The sequence below is a fragment of the Aptenodytes forsteri genome, unplaced genomic scaffold (genome assembly GCF_000699145.1).
Source record: "Aptenodytes forsteri isolate BGI_AS27 unplaced genomic scaffold, ASM69914v1 Scaffold245, whole genome shotgun sequence".
Taxonomy (NCBI): Eukaryota; Metazoa; Chordata; class Aves; order Sphenisciformes; family Spheniscidae; genus Aptenodytes; species Aptenodytes forsteri.
This window is the reverse complement of record NW_008795686.1, coordinates 951,124-972,680: the sequence shown is the minus strand read 5'-3', so window position 1 is coordinate 972,680 and position 21,557 is coordinate 951,124. Positions and strand designations below refer to the sequence as shown.

The window sequence follows — 21,557 nt, the reverse complement described above, 5'->3', positions numbered from 1 at the left end:
ACAAGTGGTTCATTATAAGTGATGAAAATCTTGGCTTCCAAGACTGCCTTTGTAAGTAGTGAGCACTTGAGTAGAGTGTTTCAAGTGGGAGGCTCCAATGCGTCTATTGAGGACTGTGTGTTTTTGTTTTTTTCTTTTTAAAGAGTGGCGGAAGGGAGCCATGGTACTCCACCCATTTGCTTGCAGAAAGTCTCTCTATAAAGTGAAGTTAGTTATGGGTCCAGCTGGGAAGATTTCAGCCATCACGGTGGAATCACATCAACCCAGGCACCTCTAAGACTTTCTATGTGAACTAGCAGTTAGTGAATGAACTTTCCTTAGGGCTCACAAAATTCAGCTACAGAGAAATATCAAATACCCAGACCCTGAGGAAGGGCTGAGAAAGGGAGGAGTGTTCTAGGAAAGAACATAGAAAAGGCATTCTTGAGCCTGACAGAAGAACTGGGTTTCTTAATACCTTGTATCTGTTCAACAGCTATATTAGGGCAAAGCAAAATAAAACCGGCTTTTCCACATTAATATCACATTATTTATCATCAAACCATGCTAGTTTGTGACAGGCTGAAAATAAAGAAAAGGAGGTACAAGGTGTAGTTAAGCTGTGGAACTCCTTGACGCAGAACATTGTGGACACAATGGGCAACCATGGAAGAGGAATCCATTGAGGTTTCCTCACACTACAGAAACTGCCTCTGGTATAAAGTCCATGAGGTGCAAGTGGTTGTAAGCTAAGAGACTATGAGGGAGGAGGGACATACATGGTTGCCCTATTCTTGTGCTCTACCCTAGGCATCCGCGTTTGGCCAATGTCAGAAACAGGATTTTAGGCGAGGTGGGCCTTTGGTCAGGCCAGGAAAGCTATTCTTACGTTCTCATCATAGCATTTCTTTATTTTGACACCTTATCATTTATCCATAGATATGTAAAATTATCGTTCCTCTTGAAATTTAGTATTAATTGAGCAATAACCAACACAATACTTTGAAGGTAACTTTGTACATAAAAGTTAATGTTTAAATATGTGCATTTCTGCTATATCAATAACCTGGACTGTTATGGTCAACTGGTGTCTGCAAAATCTCGCACCTGGGATGACTCTGCTCTGCTTTCAAAACCTTCAGATATCTTTTAATATGACCGCATACACCCCAGAGTTTAGGCCTGTGAGTCACTGTAATCTCCAGATGTCTTATGAAAGCCCACATGTCTTCTCCAAAACCTGAGTTAGCTACTTTAAAGCCAGGGTGGGTATCTTTATACTGTATGTTGTTTTATGTATATCTTAGTAAGTAAACTCCGGGTCAAAGTTTGTGTTCCATGCAGGCGAAGGGGAAAAGCATCAAAAATTATGCTAAAACAAAACCACTCTCTGAATTTGGCATCAGAAGCAACAAGCTGTGTTTGAACCGTAGTGCTCAGTTAGCTAAAAAGTTATAATTGTTACCTTTTATAGGCAGGAACTATGTCTATATGGTGAAGATGTCTGAAAATTATAGGAGTCGTTGGTCTATTATACAGCTTTTAAAGTGATGTTACCACTTCTTTTTCCACGTTGCACACATACTCCTCTTTTTTCATGCTAGATCTTTAGCTAGCTTGTAACCAGGCTGTTTCACTGGGTAGCAGTACTCATTCTAAACTAAGCTCAAGAAAAGGAAAGCGGTTATCTTTGCCCTATTTTACACTGCTGTTACACTGTAAACCAGAGAGCTTAACCACATACGTATCCTTGAATTGCTTGGCTTTTAAAGTTTAATCATAGGCCCTTTCTTTCTGCACAGCTGAGGTTTCCATGTAGTTGGAATGAAGGATATGAGAACGGAGCGCAGCTTTCCCAATGGCAGCAGCCCGTAGTTGGTTAATACCACTGACATCACTGCTGCCAAAGGAGAAAAATGGTCTTTTCAGTAATGTTTTGAGCTCAGAATCAAGACTTCTGGGTTCAGTTTCTGGCTCTGCCACAGACTTCTAACAATTTTACGTTCTGTCTGCATGTTTCCCAACTACAGATGGGAACAATACTGCTTTTTGTCTTTCCCATTTGAAGTATTAGCTCTTTGTGTGGTGCATCCCCCCATCTAGGTGGGGCTTTCCACATGTGACCGTAAGGCACAGACAGCACAGTTCCTGCAGCCTTTGTGGGATCCTGCAGGAAACAGGCATGTGATGAGTCAGCAGACTTGTCCCTCCTACTTGGCTGGGCTTTCCTGCGTGTGTATAACCAGAAGACTCCCCTAGACCCGCAACCTTCTACTTTCCTCACTCATCCATCCCCTCCAACCATGGATTTTGAAATTCTCTGACATCCTGAGAGAGATTCAGACACCCACACATCACATAGGAAATGAATGAGGTTTTGGTGGCCACGGCACACAGGGAGATACAACGCAGGATCTGTAGGAGACCCATGCCTTTCAGAGCAGCAGAAGCTGAAAGCATTTAAAATGGGACTTGCCACCTTGTTTAGGTGCCCAAATTGCTCCGTCACCTCCAGACAACATAAACTTTGAAAGGGGAAAGGAGATCTTTCTAAGTTGGTTCCTCGGGAAAGCAATTAGCAAAGTGCCATTTTCCATAGCAGGCAGATTCACAAGTCTTAGCTGGGTGGGTAATGCAGAACGACTGGTGACTTCTAGGTCACTTAAAGCTGCTGCTTTTTTGGCCATTACATGAAAGAGCACAATTGGTCTGGTTTCCTAAGGGTTCCTAAGTCTCACGAGCGTAGTCTGTCTGTCCATCTCTGCCTGGATCCCAACTTTTGAATGCGACTTTTGAATACATTGGTGGTTTTCAACCATGTTCTACCTACAACCAATAGCTGTAGAGAAGAGAAGCAGAAGAGTAAAACATAATTGCATTCCTATGGGATAAATAAAAACAGGGCGCTGTACAGAGTGGAATGACTCAGACTACTGCCCCACTGAGGGAAAAGCAGGTAAAACTCAGCTGTTTCCACCTTCCAAGTAGGTAGCTCACCATGGATGCTGGCTGACTCGTCTGTGCCCATCTTGCTAGAGACCATTGGAAGCGTCAGAGGCAATACAGGGAATATCTGAGGCATTTCTATTTTGAGCAGAGTGTTAAATTCTGTTCCACTGATGTCAGTGCTAATATTGCATGATTATACTTTTAAGATACTAAGAAAACTGTCTATATTTCCAACGCATATTTTCAAATCTCTTTTTCTTGTTTTAGAAAAAAATAGGTAAAATGGAGCACATGTTACTCCTATTCATATTTTTCATACCTATATTGGGTCTCACTAATGGAACAGAAACTGAACAAGATTTTACTTGGCACTTGAAGAAGATTCCCCAGATTGTGAGCGAAAGAACTTTCCCCCTTGAGAGCCCTAAATTTGAAGCAAAAACCAAATTAGAGCTGAAGAGTGTATGTGGAATCGAATGTCAAAGAAAATTGCCAGTGCCAAGCTCGTCTGACTTGAAGGACCTCTTATCCTATGAGACCGTTTTTGAAAACGGCACACGGACCCTGACTGAAGTGAATGTCCTTGGACTAGTGCTTGACCCAGCTGGAAACACAACCACACAAAGGTCTTCGAGAAAGAAGAGGCAGATATATGGAACGGACAGTAGGTTCAGCATCTATGACAAGCGGTTTATGACCAACTTTCCGTTCAACACAGCTGTGAAGATCTCCACCGGCTGTAGTGGCATTCTCATTTCCCCCAAGCATGTGCTAACAGCTGCCCACTGTCTGCACAACGGCAAGGATTATGTTAAGGGCAGCAAAAGACTGAGGGTAGGCCTGATGAAGACAAAATCCAGAGGCGACGGCAGGAAACGCAAAGGTGCTAAAAGAAGTAGGAGAGACGTTTCTGCAGCCCAAGAGGATCCCAAAGTTGCCACAGAACTAAGGCGACAATCCAGAGGTGGTGGGAGAAAGCAGAGGAGATCTGGGAGGAAGCAGGGGACCTCAGATGGCACGCCCTCCTTCCAGTGGACCAGGGTGAAGAGTACCCACATCCCGAAAGGCTGGTTTAAGGGTGTCTCTGGGGATATTGCTCTGGATTATGATTATGCTGTTCTTGAGCTCAAGCGTCCCCACAAAAGGAAATACATGGAGCTGGGAATCAGCCCAACAATCAAAATGATGCCTAGGAGCATGATCCACTTCTCAGGTTTTGACAATGATCGATCCGGACAGCTGGTCTATAGATTTTGTAGCATTTCTGATGAGTCCAATGATCTCTTTTATCAGTACTGTGATGCTGAGCCCGGCTCCACTGGATCTGGCGTCTATCTCCGTCTTAAGGAGCCGAACAAAAAGAAGTGGAAACGCAAGATCATCGCTGTTTACTCAGGCCATCAGTGGGTGGATGTCAATGGTGAACAGCAGGATTACAATGTAGCAGTAAGAATCACTCCTCTCAAATATGCCCAGATTTGCTTCTGGATACACGGGAATGATGAGAATTGCACACAAGGCTGAAGAGGGCTGAACCTGACTCGCTTAGCACCCGTATTACCATAGAGTGAAAGTCTGCTGCAGCAGTTACTGGAAGAACATCACTCCACGTCAGGATGTTTTTGAACTCAAAGCTCACAAGTAATGTTACGGTGACTTGAGGAACGCTGAATTGCTGGGGGATGGGTAGAATTGTCAAACAAAATATTTCTAATTGTAATCAACCCTAGATATGCACTTAAAATCCCAAACTGTATTTATGTTTGCAATTGTGATAAATCGAAATCAGTCACATCAGAAAAAAAATGACTACACCTGTTTGTCATTTTTTTTCCAAGGGAAGGATTGAAACGTCTCAAACTGGTATTATTAAACAATATCTATTTTTCCAATGGATTTGCTTTTCTCAGGGTTCTGTTCCAATTCTTCAAATGCAAGTTGTGCATACAGCACACTACTGTATGTGCAGAATGATCCAGAGAACTGCATGAGACCAAGACATTATTTTGGCATTCTCTAAAGACCACAGCTCCATGTTGAGAAGCAGCAGTCTAGTTCATGCTTGTTAGTTTGGAAAACTTCCTCCTGTGGTTGCTGCAGGAACACTTCCATGGAAATCCCAACTTTCTGTAGCTGAGGGTTAGATCTTAAAGACAAGTTTGACTTCATTGCTCAGTAAAAACAGCAAAAAGAAATTAATGAACATAGAAGCTTCCATGTTTGGAAGAAGAAGGAACATCAGGACATAATTTAATGCCTTTAAATCTTCTTTGAGAAGATTTAAGAAGTCTTAAACACATGCATCTGCATTCCAATTAGTATTTGGAGAGCTGTACGTTTAGTTTCTAGTCAAATGTTCAGCTTTACCATTGGGAGAAGTCACTGACTTCTGAAGTGGCTATTTGACAATCATTTAGAGCTTCACAGATTATAGATTTTTTGGGTGCTAACCATTTTTGCCGTTTTTATAAATTACTTTTATACGAGTTCAGCTTCATAGATAGGATAGTATGTATTAGACTGGGAGTCGGAAAGCAATATTTTAGTTTGGCTTTATACGGTTTTGCAAAATGGGTAGTTTTAATCATGTCGTATTCAGACTCCACCTCAACATGAGTTACAAGATTAAACTAAAAATTTCTCCCAACTAAATTGTACCACCTTCTGCACAGTAGAGGAACTATCCTGTACATTATGACAGATATCTTGTTAGGTAGCAGCAGTAGTTAGCAAATAAATTGGTTCAATATGTTTGCTGAACCATATATTTAATGAAAACACAAAGTGAGCTTGACTTTTACACACCTTTAAACACAAATCACCTTTTAAAAAATTGTTGTTGAAGCTACTCAAGTCTATATCTTTTATTTCATACCAAGATTTTGAAGCGCACAGGATTGTTATGGTGCTACGTTAATCTAATAACATAAAATGATACTGTGTATTTCCAATCATATCCTTTGGGTTTCAATACTTTTAAGATTATTCACCACCACAATATTTCATTTTTTTAATCATAAGTTTATGCTGACCAAAATACATTTTCTTCCTGTGCAGAAGAAAAAACATAACAAGATTTTAAAATACTATTTGTTTGTTGGTATCTTTAAAATATGCCTGTAATCTCTTTTGAAGAAATAGGATCATTTTTAATAACCCACTTTTTTGTAGATGATTGAAAGTATAAAACCTGACACTTTGAATGTGCAGGCAACTTTCTTTGTCATATTATTGCCAAAGCATAAAAATTTAAGACTTGCTTCCATACCATAACTCTAACAATATTTCATTAAGTGGAAGAGATCTCACTTTAAAAGAAACTATTTCTTTCAATGTCAGCCTTTCCAGGGAACACTGGAAAGTGTTTAATTTTGTGTGATTGTTTGCAGAAAACTGATAATTTTTAAAGTTTAGAAATTAATGTCTAAGATTTTAAGGTTAATTATTTTTTATTGTTGTTAACATCTCTATTAAGACATATGGTTTCACTGACAGTAATTTTAAATCACCTCCAGTATTTAATACTCTTGCTCTATGCAACAGGCCTACAATATTCTTTAGTCGGCTCTGTAATGTTTCTTAAGTGCCTTTTTCCATAGTTACTGTGACAAATAAGGTACCACATCGTTAATCCAATACAAGTCAACCTGGGTCCATGGATTCTGTTACAATTCTCATCATTGATTTGGTCCAAAACTGATCAAGATAAGGTGGCTTAGTAAATTCCTTGTTTTGGTGAGTCTCATTTAGGTGTACTCCTTAGGAGCAGAAATGTAATCTATTTCTTTATTAGTTTGGGAATCAGGGACGAGGTAAGAATGAAAAATGTTGATGTCAGCTTTCAAATGGTCTTGTTATAATAATCATCAGCTATAAATACCTCAGCCACAACCTGAAGTTCTCATACCAGGCTGATAAAAAATGTTTGTCCTCAGAGGAAAAATATTAGATGTACAATCCCGCATTTTATGGTACTAAGAGATTAAAGAGGCTGGCCAGAGCAACATAAAAATTAATCAAAACTATATATATATATATCTATTCAAGCTTCTGTGTCTGAGAGCACATGCACAAACACAGGCAAATACAAGGGCTTGTAAAGCATTTGCCGTTTTGACCAGGTCAGCGCCTTCAGGCAAGGGAATGCAGGCGCAAGAAGACATGGACGAAATGTTATTCCTGTTGTATCTGCATGCCGGGCAACATTTCAGTCTGCCACTTGGCCTAATAGAGAAGGAAATGCTTTATGTAGGTATTGTGACTGCCTACTATAGGGACTTGTGAAGTAGTTCATAAATTGAGTACTTGCACACAACCCCAGGAGGTCAATGTCCCACATAGAGCTCTTGGTACCAGCCACTGCAAATGAGACAAGAATTTCTGAGCCGCGATCATCTCAGATTTCCTTAAAAAAGCTGCAGTTAGTATCTAGTTATCAATGAGAAAATAGGAGGAGGGGGTGTTCTTAGTAGATCGGATCTGCTGTTGTCTAGGACACCAGCATCAAGGCTGGGTTCCCAGCCCAGAAGGGGACAGTGCCCCAAAGGATTTTTCCCTCTTTCAAGTAAGGGGCTGTACATCGTTTGTTTTCATCGGTACTAATGCTTTTCCATAAGTGTTCCTATAGGAGATCTTTAACTGTATTCCTGGCTTTAGGAAAAAACAAACTCAGTCAAATCCCTTTTCTGTGAAGGGGCCACTGGCAATTTGTAATGTTAACAAGTAAGTTTTTCCCAGGCCAAAGATAAACCTCATATACAAACCGTTAACACACCCAGACCAGCTTCTGCAAGGCATTTGTGCATGCATTTAATTTGGGGCTCTGAGACATACGATGGTAGTCAAGGGGGTTATCTGCAGTGTGAAAAATTAAGTCTCAGTTTGTATTATCTTAACAAAAGAAAAACACAATGTTAGATAGCAAAATTATTTCTGTTATATGAGGTGTAGAGTACCCCATGCGTTAAAAATTGCTTAAAGAAACTCCTTGACTCAGTTTATAATTTACCATCCAAATTTTGCAGATTTATGAGTCTATATGCAGTATGAATCAGCACAGAATATGGCTTAAATAAAAAAATAATTCATCTACATGCAGAGGAGAGAAGCAGCTGGGGAGTTCCTCCTATTCTGCTGATAAGGGATGACCTGGCAGCAAACAGCCATTAATACAGAAAGAGAGAGCGAGAGAAGTAGATGGTACGGAAGACCAGGAAGACGGAGGTGGTATGCAAGGGATAAAGAAAGTGTGAAAAGTAACAGATGAAATGGCTGCGAGGTAGCAGAGAGACCTATTGTGAGAAAGAGTAGGCAGCTGGTAAAGGCGTAACAGTATAAATTAAGATGTAAAAATCACAAGTTACATGAACAATCTCCTTTCGCTGTTAAAGATGAGGCTGTTCTTCCCAGCCAACAGCACCAAGGAAAGGGCTGCGAGAGGGCTCAGGTTCTGGCAGGCACCACTAGCAGGCAGGGGTAAAAACCCTTGATCTGCAATCCCTGCCCGAAGTCACAGGGATTGCGCTTGTGGTCGTTTAGGGTCCTTGGGACGCAACAGATCCGTGTCCTGGCCAAAAGGCTTGGCAGGATGAACCTCCCAGCACACTGGGTCACCAAGAGTGTAGTGAGTAAAGGGAGTTCCTTTCACTTGAAAGTTCTCAAACCTGACATTTTGTTGGGATTCTTGTAAAGGCTGTTCTCCATTGGGAAAAAACAAACAAACAAACAAACAAAAAATATCAGACTTGAAGCATTTAAATGTTGGCTCCATTTTTTGCATGCACCTACAAGTTCTAGCCAACAAATTTTTTTCAAATACCTTCTGTTTGGTATCTGTAGAAATTTAATCAACTGCTTCTAATTTTAAAGCACAGAATATTGCAGATACTTCCATCTACAAATTACTGGATTAAAGAATGAATGGGGAAAAAAAAAAAGAATATTGTTAAATTGAAAGCTTAAAATTGCACACTAATCTCAAAAGATTTGGAAGTATATTTGAGTCCCTGTTGCACCAACCTTTTGCTCCGAGTGTGAGATAGCATTTAGGTTAAAAACCTCCAGAGGTAGCTTTGATGATTCTTTAATGTTCTTAACTTTTTAAAGACTGACAGCAAACTTCAAAAAATGTGTTTTTATAATATTTTTAACTGCACAAAATGACAACTCATTCGAGAAAATAATAAATGCAAACCTTTGCTATATTAAGATATTATATGATGCACATACTATGTCAATAAATATTTTCTATTGTTTTTCTTTTCCTCTGTCATGATGTAGTTTGTTAGCTATGGTGGTTTCACAAACTCCATTCTGTAAACGCTTGTAACAGGTTATCAGTGAATCAGCTGGGACATGGTCTTACGAGATATTAGTGTCTCCTTAAATTTGTTCTGGGAAAAAAACTCCCTGTCTACTCCGGTCTTCAAGATAATTACTCCATGAGCAAATTTGATGAGTAAAAAAAAATTGGTTCAGCAAGGAAATGACTCACAGACTATGCCACAACTTATTAATTCTGAAATAAGTAATTAGTTCTGTTTCTGCTATTAGCTATCGTTGTATTTTCTACCCCAGAGAGCTGTTGAACCAGGCCAAATTAGAAGTGCGTAAAATATTATAATCTTGGTTCTCAGCATTATCTTAACTCTGTGCCCTTGAAACTGGTGCTGATTTGATCACTGACAGTAAAAGGAGAGATTTTTGGCAAGGACGAAACCTGCTGGAAATATTTCATGGAAAGTTTAGAAATGATTACAGCAGTGATTAACAGTGTATCTAATACAAGCAATATTTAACAGGGGTCTGGCAAGGGCTCCCCTGCCAGCTCTGGTGGTCTTTATGTGGGGGAGGAGTGAGGGCCACAGGGGAATAAATAGGATCGACAGCTTCGTCACCTGGACCAAAGCCCATTTGGGGCTGGTAACAGGATCGAAGTCTCTTCATTGCTGGAGTCTACTTTTTGCCACCTTCTGGGAGAATGTCTTGGTGCCCGAGAAATGTTTCTCTGCCCCTATCCAGGGAACACAAACAGAGACCCAGGGGTGAGAGCTGTGTCCTCTGCAGGCCACTCCCAAGCTACTGGCAGGGATGTGGTTGCTCCGATGGAAGATATGTTCCAAGACGTGCTTGTGGGTCTCACATTCCCATGGGCCCTGGGGGCCTTGAACTGGCATCCTATCCAAACATCTATTCAGCCCTAAAATGTTCCGATACAGCCCAGTTCCTTGTGCAGGTATTTGCCTGTCATACTTCCAGTTCCCATCATCTTTAACAAATGCTCAAAAGGCCTTCACCAAATAACAGCAACCCAAATCCACCAAAGAAGTGGCATCTTATGCCGGTTATTATGCAGGTATTCCTGACGAACCGTTCATTCCTCCTACTTGGAATATGTCTCTAAGCCTTGATAATGGTTTACCCTTCAGCTGCTATTGCTAAGAAAAAAGATCAGATATACTGGAAAAGTTACACAAATATTTTACAAGGATTGCGCCTCTTGGCAATTATGTACGCACCGTAGTTATTGCAGTTGCTATGGCTCTACTTCTTTTCCATGTGAAGGAGTTTGAAAACATTGGATGAAACCAAGTTGGGCTGGTTTTCAGACAAATTACTCAGCTGCCCTTTGGCTGCAGTTGCAGCATTCTCCCACCCCTCCCTTCCAGTTTAATTTCAAACTTTATGGATTAAATGCTGGTTTCAGCTTTGCTTAAAGACAAAAGCAGCCAGGAGACAGCACACAGCAAAGGACCCTTTCTGGCCATACCTCTCTGTGGGCATTTTGAAGCAGGGCAGGCCCCAGGGGGAGAAGAGGACAAGAGAAGCCAAAGGTGAAGACCGTGATCAACAGCAAAAAAGCACAGTGCCTTACTGAATGGAAGAAAACATTGTTTCTATTTTTCCTACAGTGAAAGGCAACCCTAGTTTTTACATTCTATGTATTTAGAAAAAACTATTTGCATTTTACATTTTGCCTTCTCTTGAATGATTAACGCATCAGCTAACCATTGACTTTTGTACAGGAGCGAACCAACCCGCTCAGTGGTGGGGATATAACATGCCCTCGAATGCCCGCAGGCGCTTCCCCTCCCCAACACAAAAAAAAAGAGAATGCTAAGTTACCCCAAAGGGGATTTACTAGTAATATGAAGGGGGAAAAAAAAAAAGTAATCTCTAAGACAAGCACCATATCTTTATTTAAGTAAAACAGGGATATTTTGAAAAATATATACACAGAAAGGCAACGGAGACTTTATAGATATGTGTGGCATATGGGTTTTTCTGCCACGCTTGTCTGTGCAGGACATGGACACATTCCAGAGCTGCGGTGAGTTACATGGCGAAAGAACAACCAGTTGCTGGTTGTCTATCCCACCGTCTCCCCACAGGGGCAGGGATTTAGTTGTGCTACCAAACTCTTGCTGCTTATTGTGAGTTCAGGCTCAGACCTGGTCTTCTTAAATGGTGGATATAAACAGAGGCTTCCGGGCACATGGACACTGACGTTTTAGGGTTTTATACATTTTGCTGTATGTATCCATGGAAGATGTATCAAGTCTTTTTTAATAAAGGTGGGTTGAAACAGTAAGCTCCAGTAACCAACAAACACTGCATCACATTCTCCTCTCATTTACAATGGTGTACCTTAGAGGGAAATTTGACCCGCTGCGTATTATATGTATTTACTTGTTATAGAGCGTTATACACTAGGCATTTATGATCTGTAAACAAGTTTATTTTTTTTAGAAAGAAATAAAAAGGAAGCCAATACTTAAAAGGGAAAGTAGCTTTGAGTGTTCAATTTAGATATGATACTTTATTGCTTGTAAATTAACTTGTTACAACAGTGATCTGTGATCAAGTAATGCTGCTTATACGACTGACGTGCTTGAGTCCTTCACTTCTTGTTTATTGATTTTTTCCTTACCAGTTGGGACTAAATAAAATCAGACATCTGTGCAATGACCAATGTGAGGTTAGCTTTCTGTCGGTACTGTGAAAACAGTGTCCACAAGCTTAAAAAAAAAAATACAGCTGCCACTAATTGTATTTTATTACCTTTAAACTGGTAGAGAATTGTCTTTACAGGGTTATGACTTTGGAAGCAGTTTTTGCTTGGTTATTTTGGTGTTCAAATCCATGATACACCACACACACAAGGAGGGGCAGCTTTAAACTTGTCTTCAGCTTGAAGGCTCCACAGAGATTGCATTAGCTATCTCCAGCTACAAGCATAAAAGAAATGCCATACAGTATTTGTGTATTTGTTCTTAGCCTTCACCTTTGCATCCTTCACATTAACGACATCAACTTTGCCCCCACCCTATGCTCTACCCATTTATCATCAGGCTAATGAAGCACCTTTTCTTGATTTTCTTTTGCATATCAGAAAGTTTACATACAGGCCACTTCTGAACTTGCTGATGTGCTTTTTTCAGCTTGATCCTATCTCTAGGAATTGTTTTTCATGCCTTTGACTCTTACCTTATGGCAACTGTTTTTATAGTGGGGAAAAGTCCTGGCTCTCCCTGCTCCAGTAATGTATGGACTTGATGCTGCTGCTCCCCACCAGGACAGCTGGGAAACCTGTGCCTTAGTCCTGCAAGCACCAAACCCCATTGATTCCCTGTTCACTTCTGGGTGCTGCTTCAGACTGCTTTCCTTAGTCTTCAAACAGCTTTACATCAGGCATGCACACAGCCGAGGGATGAAGGCGACTGGGGAACCTGTCCCCTGCTCCGCTGCAGAGACCTTGGAGGAAATGCAGCCAAGGTGGGCCCAGACACTCTCCTCCCAGTGTTCCCATCACTGATGTACAGGCTCAGACATCCCTTGTCCTGTGAATCTTGTGCCGTGCCTCTTCCACCACACACAGCGCACCATCCCGTCCCATCCCATCCCACCCCAAACTCCCTCCAGGAAAGGAAGCTCCTCGACTGAGCGGGACAGTGCCAGCCAGGACCCCAGCCAGGAGCTGCACCGGTGTATGGGGGTCCCTGTAGGGCTTACCTTGGCTCCCCTTGCTCCAGCCTCTCCTTCAGCGCCTTGGCTGACCAGAGCATCTTCACAGTCCCACTGTGCCCACGCTTCCTTGGGTCCTGCCCTTTAGAGCAGGGCTAGTCTCTCTCTCCGTATTTCAGCTGTTTTTAATGTGCTGTTTCCAACTTCATCTCACGCTTCCCTGCCCATCTTGCGTTCTCTCTGTTGCTAATTCCACTTTTTATTTTTTTTAATTGTGCCCGCTTTGGGGTTTCATCTCATTTTCTACTTAAACACCAAACACCTAAAATTAAATTAAATAAATAATGCTTGACCACTGGTGCTATACAGTGAGGAACTTGGCTTTCTGTCCAAGAGAAACCACTTCAAAGTGCTATTAAGGTAATAGCTGCAAACAGAGAACTAAAGGCAAAATCACCGCAAGCAAACCAGTGATAATAGCTCCAGAACAACACATTGAATCTGGAGCCAGCCTTGGGAAATGCTTTCATAAGCTCTGAGTCAACGTAAACACAGGCTGCCAGCTGAAGGAGCGATCTTGTAACGTCCCTTACAAAACAGCTCTGGGCTGCCCTGACAGCTCCTCCGGCCACAGATGCTGACTGAGGGAGAGGTCACAGGCTCTGGACCCCAGCAGCAAGCATGGAGTTTAATCTCCTAGACACATCCTACTCTCCAGGGGAAGCTTTATTTAATTTCACTGATTTAACTGACTGCAAAAATAACAATAATTTGATGCTATTAATCAGATTATACTAACTGGGCTGTAAATGGCTCCCATAGCCTCGCAAGATCCACTGGAATAACAGTTTCAAGTGAAAAGCGGACGATCCCCGGCAGGGAGATGTGCCTGTGTGGGAGCCACATCTGCTCAGCACCTGGAGAAGTTCAGCAGGGACCTTCTCGGTAGCCGGCTGCGGGTGAGGTTTATCACATCAGTTATTTAAGCCTGCTGCCAAGGTGATGTCTCGTTGCAGCAGCACAGACTTCTAGGGCTAATCCAAGGACTAAGCCTGGAAAAGAAAAGCTATAGATGTTGTAGATAGGTCTTATCTGTAGCATTTCTTTACGTACCATTTGCAAAAGAGAAAACCACAACTCTACAGAAGGGGTAAAGCCTTCACATTCCAGTATGTACAGTGAAAAGCACCTGCCTTTTTTCCCCCTCAATACCATTAAACAGCATACATTTAAAACACTGTAAATATTGGAAAGAACTTAGAAAACTCTGTACTTCATTATATCCCTGTACCAGCCCTTTTTTTAATGCACAAGGTGGAGCCAGGGCTGTAAGCGTAGCCTGTTTGCCAAAACCATGCTGGCCCTTGTGTGCTCGTCTCTTGCCACATCAGTCAGAGCCCGCGTACAGAGCCAAAATTACACGGTCCTGGAACAGAGGGGTGCAGCCACGTACTTTTCCAGGCCACAACGCAGTTTTTTTTTATTTGGCAAAGGCTAAGCTTCAAGGCAAGTATTTTTAGACATATAAAAAGTCGCATTTCTAGATCTGGAAGCCAGCTCTCTCCTCCTAATTTGAAAGCAAACTTTTTGTAAATTTTTAGGCTTGTCTGGCAACGTCACTGTGGAACCAAGTATATCCTGATAGAACCATGATAAAGGTACAGCTCAGAGATACAAGACTGGCAGGAAACAAGGTTACCTACGAAGCAGGTAATTGCTAAAATAACTGCAAGATTCACAGCCTTTCTTAAAAAGACGACTTGACATGATTTTTTTCTACTACCTATTGACTAAGTGCATGGAAAGAAAATTATCAAGCAATTAGGGTTTTTTGGGGCGTTTGTTTTGTTTTTATTTTAGTGGGATGCCAATGTCATTCTCCTCTCATCAGAGGGCTTTTTAGGCAGCTCCACAAATTGCAGAATTAGGGGTTCAGTAGGCAGTGCTATGTGCCCTGGGGCAATCCAAAGGCAGCAGCTCCTGTTGGTGATGATGATCAACCTTCTACTGATGAGAGAGTCTTTTGGCGAATATCTAAATAACATCCAGATATTACGGCCATTAAAACCCACAAAACTTTCCACGAGAGCAGAGCAGTTCAGACCTGTGTCATGGCCAGATTTCAGCTGGTAGCTGTATTCTGCCTCTCCCTGTTGCCCCTTACACATTCACGGCATGTGAATGCGGCGCAGCTAGCAAGGAAAAGAAACCTGTGCTCTGGATCTGTTAATGTTACCACCACCCTTATTCAAAAGGCACCTAAAACTCTCCCTTCTGCTATTTCCAGCTACTGGCATCATTACGTTCATTGGGAGATCCCCCCAGATGGGCACATTCATCACCCTGCAAGCGAGGACCCTGCTGCTGACCCCTGCCTGCACAGCGGGGCATCTCACACCAAATGCGCAGCTCCATATGCTTTTGTATCAGGGGCAACCTCAAGCTTGCGACCCAGAGAAACTGCCGATATACCAGCCCTACTCTGGCAAAAACCAGCTAGGGCTACCAAACAAGGTATTTTACGTTTTCCAACCTGTACACAGCAGCTTTGTTGTTACAAAGAACGTACAGTTGCAGATTTCAGAGACCCTGCTGAAAATTAGATAGCAAGTGTATCATGTGTATGTGTATGTATACATATATATGGTACACAGTGAATACACTATATGTGTGTGTATATATATACACATGTATATATAACTATAACTAATACATAGTAGTGTGATTGTAAATGTGATACTCAAACAATATCTGAAGAGGAGCTAATGATGCTGTCACAGCGTCTGAGACCCTGATCTTGTGCCCACACATTGCACTGTCTCCTCCCTCACCTCTCCCATCACCCTCCAGAGACCTGCAGCTGCTTCTTGTTTCTGTCTCTCCTGCCAGGCGCCTGAGCAAGCTGCATGTGGGAGAAACAGTTTGAGGATCCTGATTTCAAAGGGCTGAGGGAGGATGGACGGTCCCATCTCCTACAGAACCGCTCTTCTGCCCTGCCGTCTTTGCCGTATGCTGAATTCTCCCAGGACAACTCCCCATGCAGATAGAGATCCAACCAGCTGAAAAGCAGGGGGCGGAGAGACATTCAGCCCACGGCCTCCCTCCTCCTCCCCAAATTTCTTCCCTTGCTGAAAAGATTTAGCAGTGTGCTGAGTCTTATTAGTGTCACAAAGAACCCAACAGTAATGCTCAATACTGAAATTCTTTAAACTGTCAAATTTCTTCCTTTTAAAAATCATTTCCTTTTTAAATTTTTATTCCTGTTTTTCTTTTTTTCCCCCAAATGGCTACACACTATGCACAAATGTATGCTGAAGGGCAATTGCTTAAACCACAGCTCTTCAGGAAGGACTTTAAGAGCATAGAGGAGCATAGGCTGACCATGGCGCAACTGTGCAATCCTGCTGGGGAAGGTGCAAATGCCACGCTCGGATCTATAATTGGGAGCCTGGCTCACAACCCCTGCGACATGGTATTTCTGTTACACACAGCACAGGCGTGCCGTCACTCCGCTGCTGTGTCCTGTTTTGGATGCTGCGCTTCACGGGAGACGCGGACCAGTCAAAGAGAGCGCAGAGAATACCAAGACTGATCAGTTATCTAGAAAACTTGACTGGCAAGGAACGATTGAAGATAGAGGGCATAAGGCAGAAGAATGACTGTAGTAACTGTCCAAATACCATTTTTGCTGCTGCAAAGAACAAAGGGAGTATCCCCACGGACAGAAGAAATAACAGTTCAAGATGCAGCGAGGAGGAATCGGGTAACACAGTAACAGCAGCTTTCTCAGGGTGAAGGTGGTGATGTCCTGCAGTGGTGTTTGGAAAGGCTGTGGTGTGATGGAGATCTTTTAGAAAAATCTGTTGGGAATTATACAATTTTGGCTTTAGAGCAGGGGAATAGAGTAGATGGCGCTCTATTTTCTGTGATTTCTATCTTATGATCCTGCCCAGCAGTCTTAAAGTGGAAACTTCACATGCTCTGAATGCATTGCCTTTGCAGTGGAGTGCAGCAAGCTGCGTTGGTCTTGCTTATCATCTGTAGCAGAGAGCCAACTTTTAAGTGAAACAGCGTGCATAGTTATACAGGACTTTTATATTGGCCATAAAATGCTTTGGCCAAGAGAAAAATATTATATTTCACACAAGAGTCTGTTCCAGTACAGCGTAGATTGAATCAGCTTAGCTCTTCAGTTTGGCTAGGGGAAAATAATTTCATTTTAGTTGAATCTCTCCTCCATCTCTGACAGATCTATCAAAATACTGGACTTACCAGTTAAAGTTTCCAGCCACTTTAAGTTCAGTCTCAGATGGCAAAGCCTGGCTGGCAAGCTGAACTGTACAACTAGAAAAATAATATTCTGTAAGCCTGCCAGCTATTTTAAAGGTCATTAAATGAGAGAAGCACATCCACGACAGGCTCTTCAGGCAAACTGTGCTTAACTGGACTGTAAACCGTTCATACACGAGACCAGCTACTTCATTTTAAGATTTCCAGACCAACCACGTGCAATACTACATTGTTGTCAAGTGTTTTACTTAATGTAAGTGAGGGCTATTCCTACGTTAGCCCAAAGGGGTAAAGGTACAGCAAAGACAACGTTGCAAGTTTGAGATGGGGGATTTTCCTTGCTAATGACAGAAAGTGTCCATGGGATACAGCCTGGCGTAGGTATCACTGCAGCTCCCCGGGCTTGCAATTCTTTTGCAGTTCTCTGTTCCTCTAAAATTTGCATTTGAATGAAATATAGATGATTTGCCCATTTCTCAGTATATACTCCTCATCTAAAGAGAGATGGATGTTGTAAGTGATACGTTAGCAAATTCTCTGAGGTATTTCTAAAAGCTGTTAAAAGCGCAAACAACCCAAATCCAGCCCTCAACATCTGTTGGCAAAAAAAAAAAAAGGAGTTGTCTGAAAAATCCACAAGCCAGGCTAAATGACAGAGTAGGATTAGTCAATCTTGATGATCAGTCATGAAGCCAAATGTCTAAAGAAGCAAAATATTTTAACAGATACATAAGCTACTTTATTACAATAAACGTTTGCCAGGATCCTGAAATCCTGGGGAAATAAATCCTGGATACAAAATACTGTATTTTGTGTGGACAGAACAGTGTAACACTTTTCTAAATTACATTTAACTGTACTGATTACATATGTGCAAGATGTATATACCAAAACCTAGTATTACATCTTACTAACCATCAAGAACATAATCTGTCAGGCTATGTTTTAAAACCTGCAGAAGATAGATAAACATTTCACTTAGGAACCACAAGATGCACTTTTTCTAGATAACTGAAGATACCAGGTTCTGGAGAAACCAGGAAGGCTTAAGCAAACATGGAAACAAGTATTAGGTGTCCTCCAGCAACACAGTTGTAAGGCTGCTCGGGGGAAATAGGTTTACTCAGTAGTATCTCAGACTAAAAAGCGTGCGGAGCATTACAGATTTACACACACACACACAGTTTTTATAATTACTACTTACAATCCTAAACAATAGCTGAGCATTTAAATAGAAAATCTGCTTACTGTCACTATGTAATTTATTTACATTACTTTGAAAAAGAACACTACCTTTCATATGGTCTCTTTGTTAATAAATGGGAATCAACTCTCTCTCTAGTCTGTATGAGGACTATGGTAATAAGAAGGTGATTTCATGTGCATGTCTTGGATTTTAAAATATAAAGGGAAGTTTTAGAGAGAAAAAAATGAATGAATTATTAGCCAAATAACTAGCCTAATTTAATTTCACATAATTTCAGGTGGATGCTTAAAAACAGCCCATGCACAAAACCAGGTGCACTGCTGGGTGACGTGTATGCAATTGGAGTTAATGGAGCTTTTGTGTCAATTAAAAATTAGCTACAGTGTATTGAATGCTGCCTTGCCTCTCTCCCTGTCTGGGCCTGGACCATGCCTTAGAGAGTAAAACATTTTAGCCATCCTACAGGCATCACAGGCGGTCAAATATTTTGAGAGAGAAGCAAATTTCCAGCATGACTTGCCTTGGAACCAAGGGCTCTATAAGCAAATTCTGCACAACGAGATCTTCAAGAAAGCATAATGAGGTAAGCAGCTGGATTTCCATCAATACCATTTCTGAAATGAGAGCGCTGTATTGAGCCACGGGAAAGTGTTTTCGACCACGCTGCTGCAAAGGTTCGCAGGAAGAAACACAAAGCGAACTGCGATGCTGGTGGCACAGGACCGAGGCAGCAAGACAGAGTCGCTAACTGCCTGCAAATTTATATATAGATTTAATTATGTATATTTATTTGTATATTTAAATGTATATTTAAAATCAGGACAGCTCATGTCCTGCAAAGTGCAGGGCCGAGCAAGGCCCGGTGTGTTTGTTCATCCCTGAGCAGTAGGGATGCTAGGCAGGGTGCTAGACACTGTCGTGATGGGGTGGAGGTGAGCTGGGAAGTGGTGATTTCAATACACTGCTGGAAACCTCTTCTTCCAAGCACAAGAATGGTGTGCTCTATCCCAAAGGCGTGCCCACAGAAATAGCTCCTAAAATTTGATTCTCCTATGAAAGACCAAAACCTCAGAGTGGCTGAAGCCCTGTGAACAACGGAAGATAGTTTGTGCAAAGGTTCAGAAGAGATCAGTAGATTCAGAGATGCTCTAATACCTAAGCCAGAATTTGTACAGTAAGACAATCTTATTTATACAGTATGCTGGTCTCAATATTACTGATTTTTCCCTGTTTCTTCCTTTGCTAATCTACTAAACTTAGTTTTTCCATGTTTCAAAAGAGAAGTGTTCTATTCTCCTCGATTTTTCAAAACAAAGCCAAATTTCAAGGTTTTGAAACTGGTCTTTCAGTTGGCTGGAGCCACTGTGGGATTATTCCAATAAGGAAGAATCTCTAAAAACCCTCCTGATTGATCAACCCAGATTGACAGGGTATAAATATAGACCCATCATAGATACATAAAGCATAGTCTTACAAATAACTTTAGAATTTAACTTGTCCTACTCTTACATTTGAGTAGCGTTTCAAAAAATCCCCTTTATTTATACACAGACACACTCAGAGTATGAAATACCACTTCTTTTAAAGCCTGCTGTCTGCTTGCACCTGTACCTTCCTCTTGTGCACAAAATCTGTTTGCTGACATTTAATACCCAAGCTGCAGGCCTGCAGCAGCTTACAAAGCTGAGGGCACAGAGCTGCCCACTCCCTGGGGTCACTCTGTACCCCCACTGCTCCATCACTCACCCCTTCCCTCAATTACAGACAACCTGCAGCCTGAAGAACACACTGCCTATCCCCCACACCATTCCCTAGCGCATCCGTCCTAGCCCACTTCTCTTTCCCCTCCTTAGTGCAATACTATCCCCACTCCCACACAGGCAGCCTCTTTCCAGGCTCGGGTGGGCAAAAGTACAGACAAGGACTATGGGAAGGAGCAACCTGATGTTCTTAAGAGGGCAGGGGAGGACCCCTCCTACCCTGTGTGACAGAGATCCCACCAGCCTCTGCATAGTTACCATTGATAACAACTAACCTGTCTCCAACTACCAGTTTAACTCTGAAAGATTGACTCGGCTTTCCCTCTCATCTGAGATCATAGTTCCTTGGATCTTTGCATCTTTACAGTAGCTTCACGGAGCATGTGCCTTCAACGTACCTGCTGTTGTGCTTAGTGGTGTGAAATCTCTGCTTCCAACAGACTGGGTTAGTGCTTTGGCAAGACCTTCATAAAAGATGGCTACTTCAGGTATTTATGACATTGAGGTAAACTGACAAATCTCTTTGATCATACTAAACTATATTTCAAAAATATGGGTCAAACATCACCATGATAGGACGAGAGGAAATGGCCTCAAGTTGCACCAGGGGAGGCTTAGATTGGACATGAGGAAAAATATCTTTACTGAAAGAGTGGTTAAACATTGGAAGAGGCTGCCCAGGGAAGTGGTGGAGTCCCCATCCCTGGAAGTATTTAAAAGACGTGTAGATGAGGCGCTTAGGGACATGGTTTAGTGGGCATGGTGGTGTTGGGTTGACGGTTGGACTTGATGATCTTAGAGGTCTTTTCCAACCTTAATGATTCTATGATTCTATGTTCAACCATGAACATTTGGATGTAGGTGCTTTACAGTGCTGTTGCAGGGCGGACATTCATCAGACCCTTCACAGGTTCCCCTGCACTGCCAGAGAAGAGGTTTGCTCTCCTTAGTCCTTGCAGTGGCCCCCCGCCCCCCCCCCCCCCCCCCCCATTTCTTCACTTGCTTCAGTTTCTGCTTCCGCTCTACCACCTTTGCTAACTCCCAAAGGCAACTATTCTTACACCTATAATTGCATTCAGAGATGTCTTGGGTAACAGAACAAGCATCAGACTTTTGCTACCCACATCATTTGCAGAGTTTAATTAAGGGAAAGGGAAGAGGTGGTGAAGCTTTAGGAGCCAAGATCTGGAACAGAAAAAATGGCAGCGCTGTCTGCTTTAAAGTATGTATAGCCTCTCTCCTTCTGTAATCCCATCTCTGAAATTCTTATTTTGTCCCCTCATTACCACTCAGCGTCTGCCGCTTCCCACACTGCTCACAGCACTAGCAATATACAATACATGTGAAAAAGGTTTTCTCTTTTAATAAAATTTCTGATTTATTTCATGTTCTAGAAGAGCTGGATCACT

At 42.0% G+C, this 21,557-nt stretch overlaps 1 protein-coding gene across 1 annotated transcript; it reads left to right on the top strand.

Moving 5' to 3' along the window:
* Nucleotides 1-3,210: 3,210 nt before the first annotated feature.
* On the top strand, nucleotides 3,211-4,822 carry PRSS35 (protease, serine 35). Its single transcript, XM_009282707.2, has one exon. The coding sequence runs from the start codon at nucleotides 3,211-3,213 to the stop codon at nucleotides 4,450-4,452; it is 1,242 nt and encodes a 413-aa protein (XP_009280982.1). The 3' UTR covers nucleotides 4,453-4,822.
* Nucleotides 4,823-21,557: the final 16,735 nt, after the last annotated feature.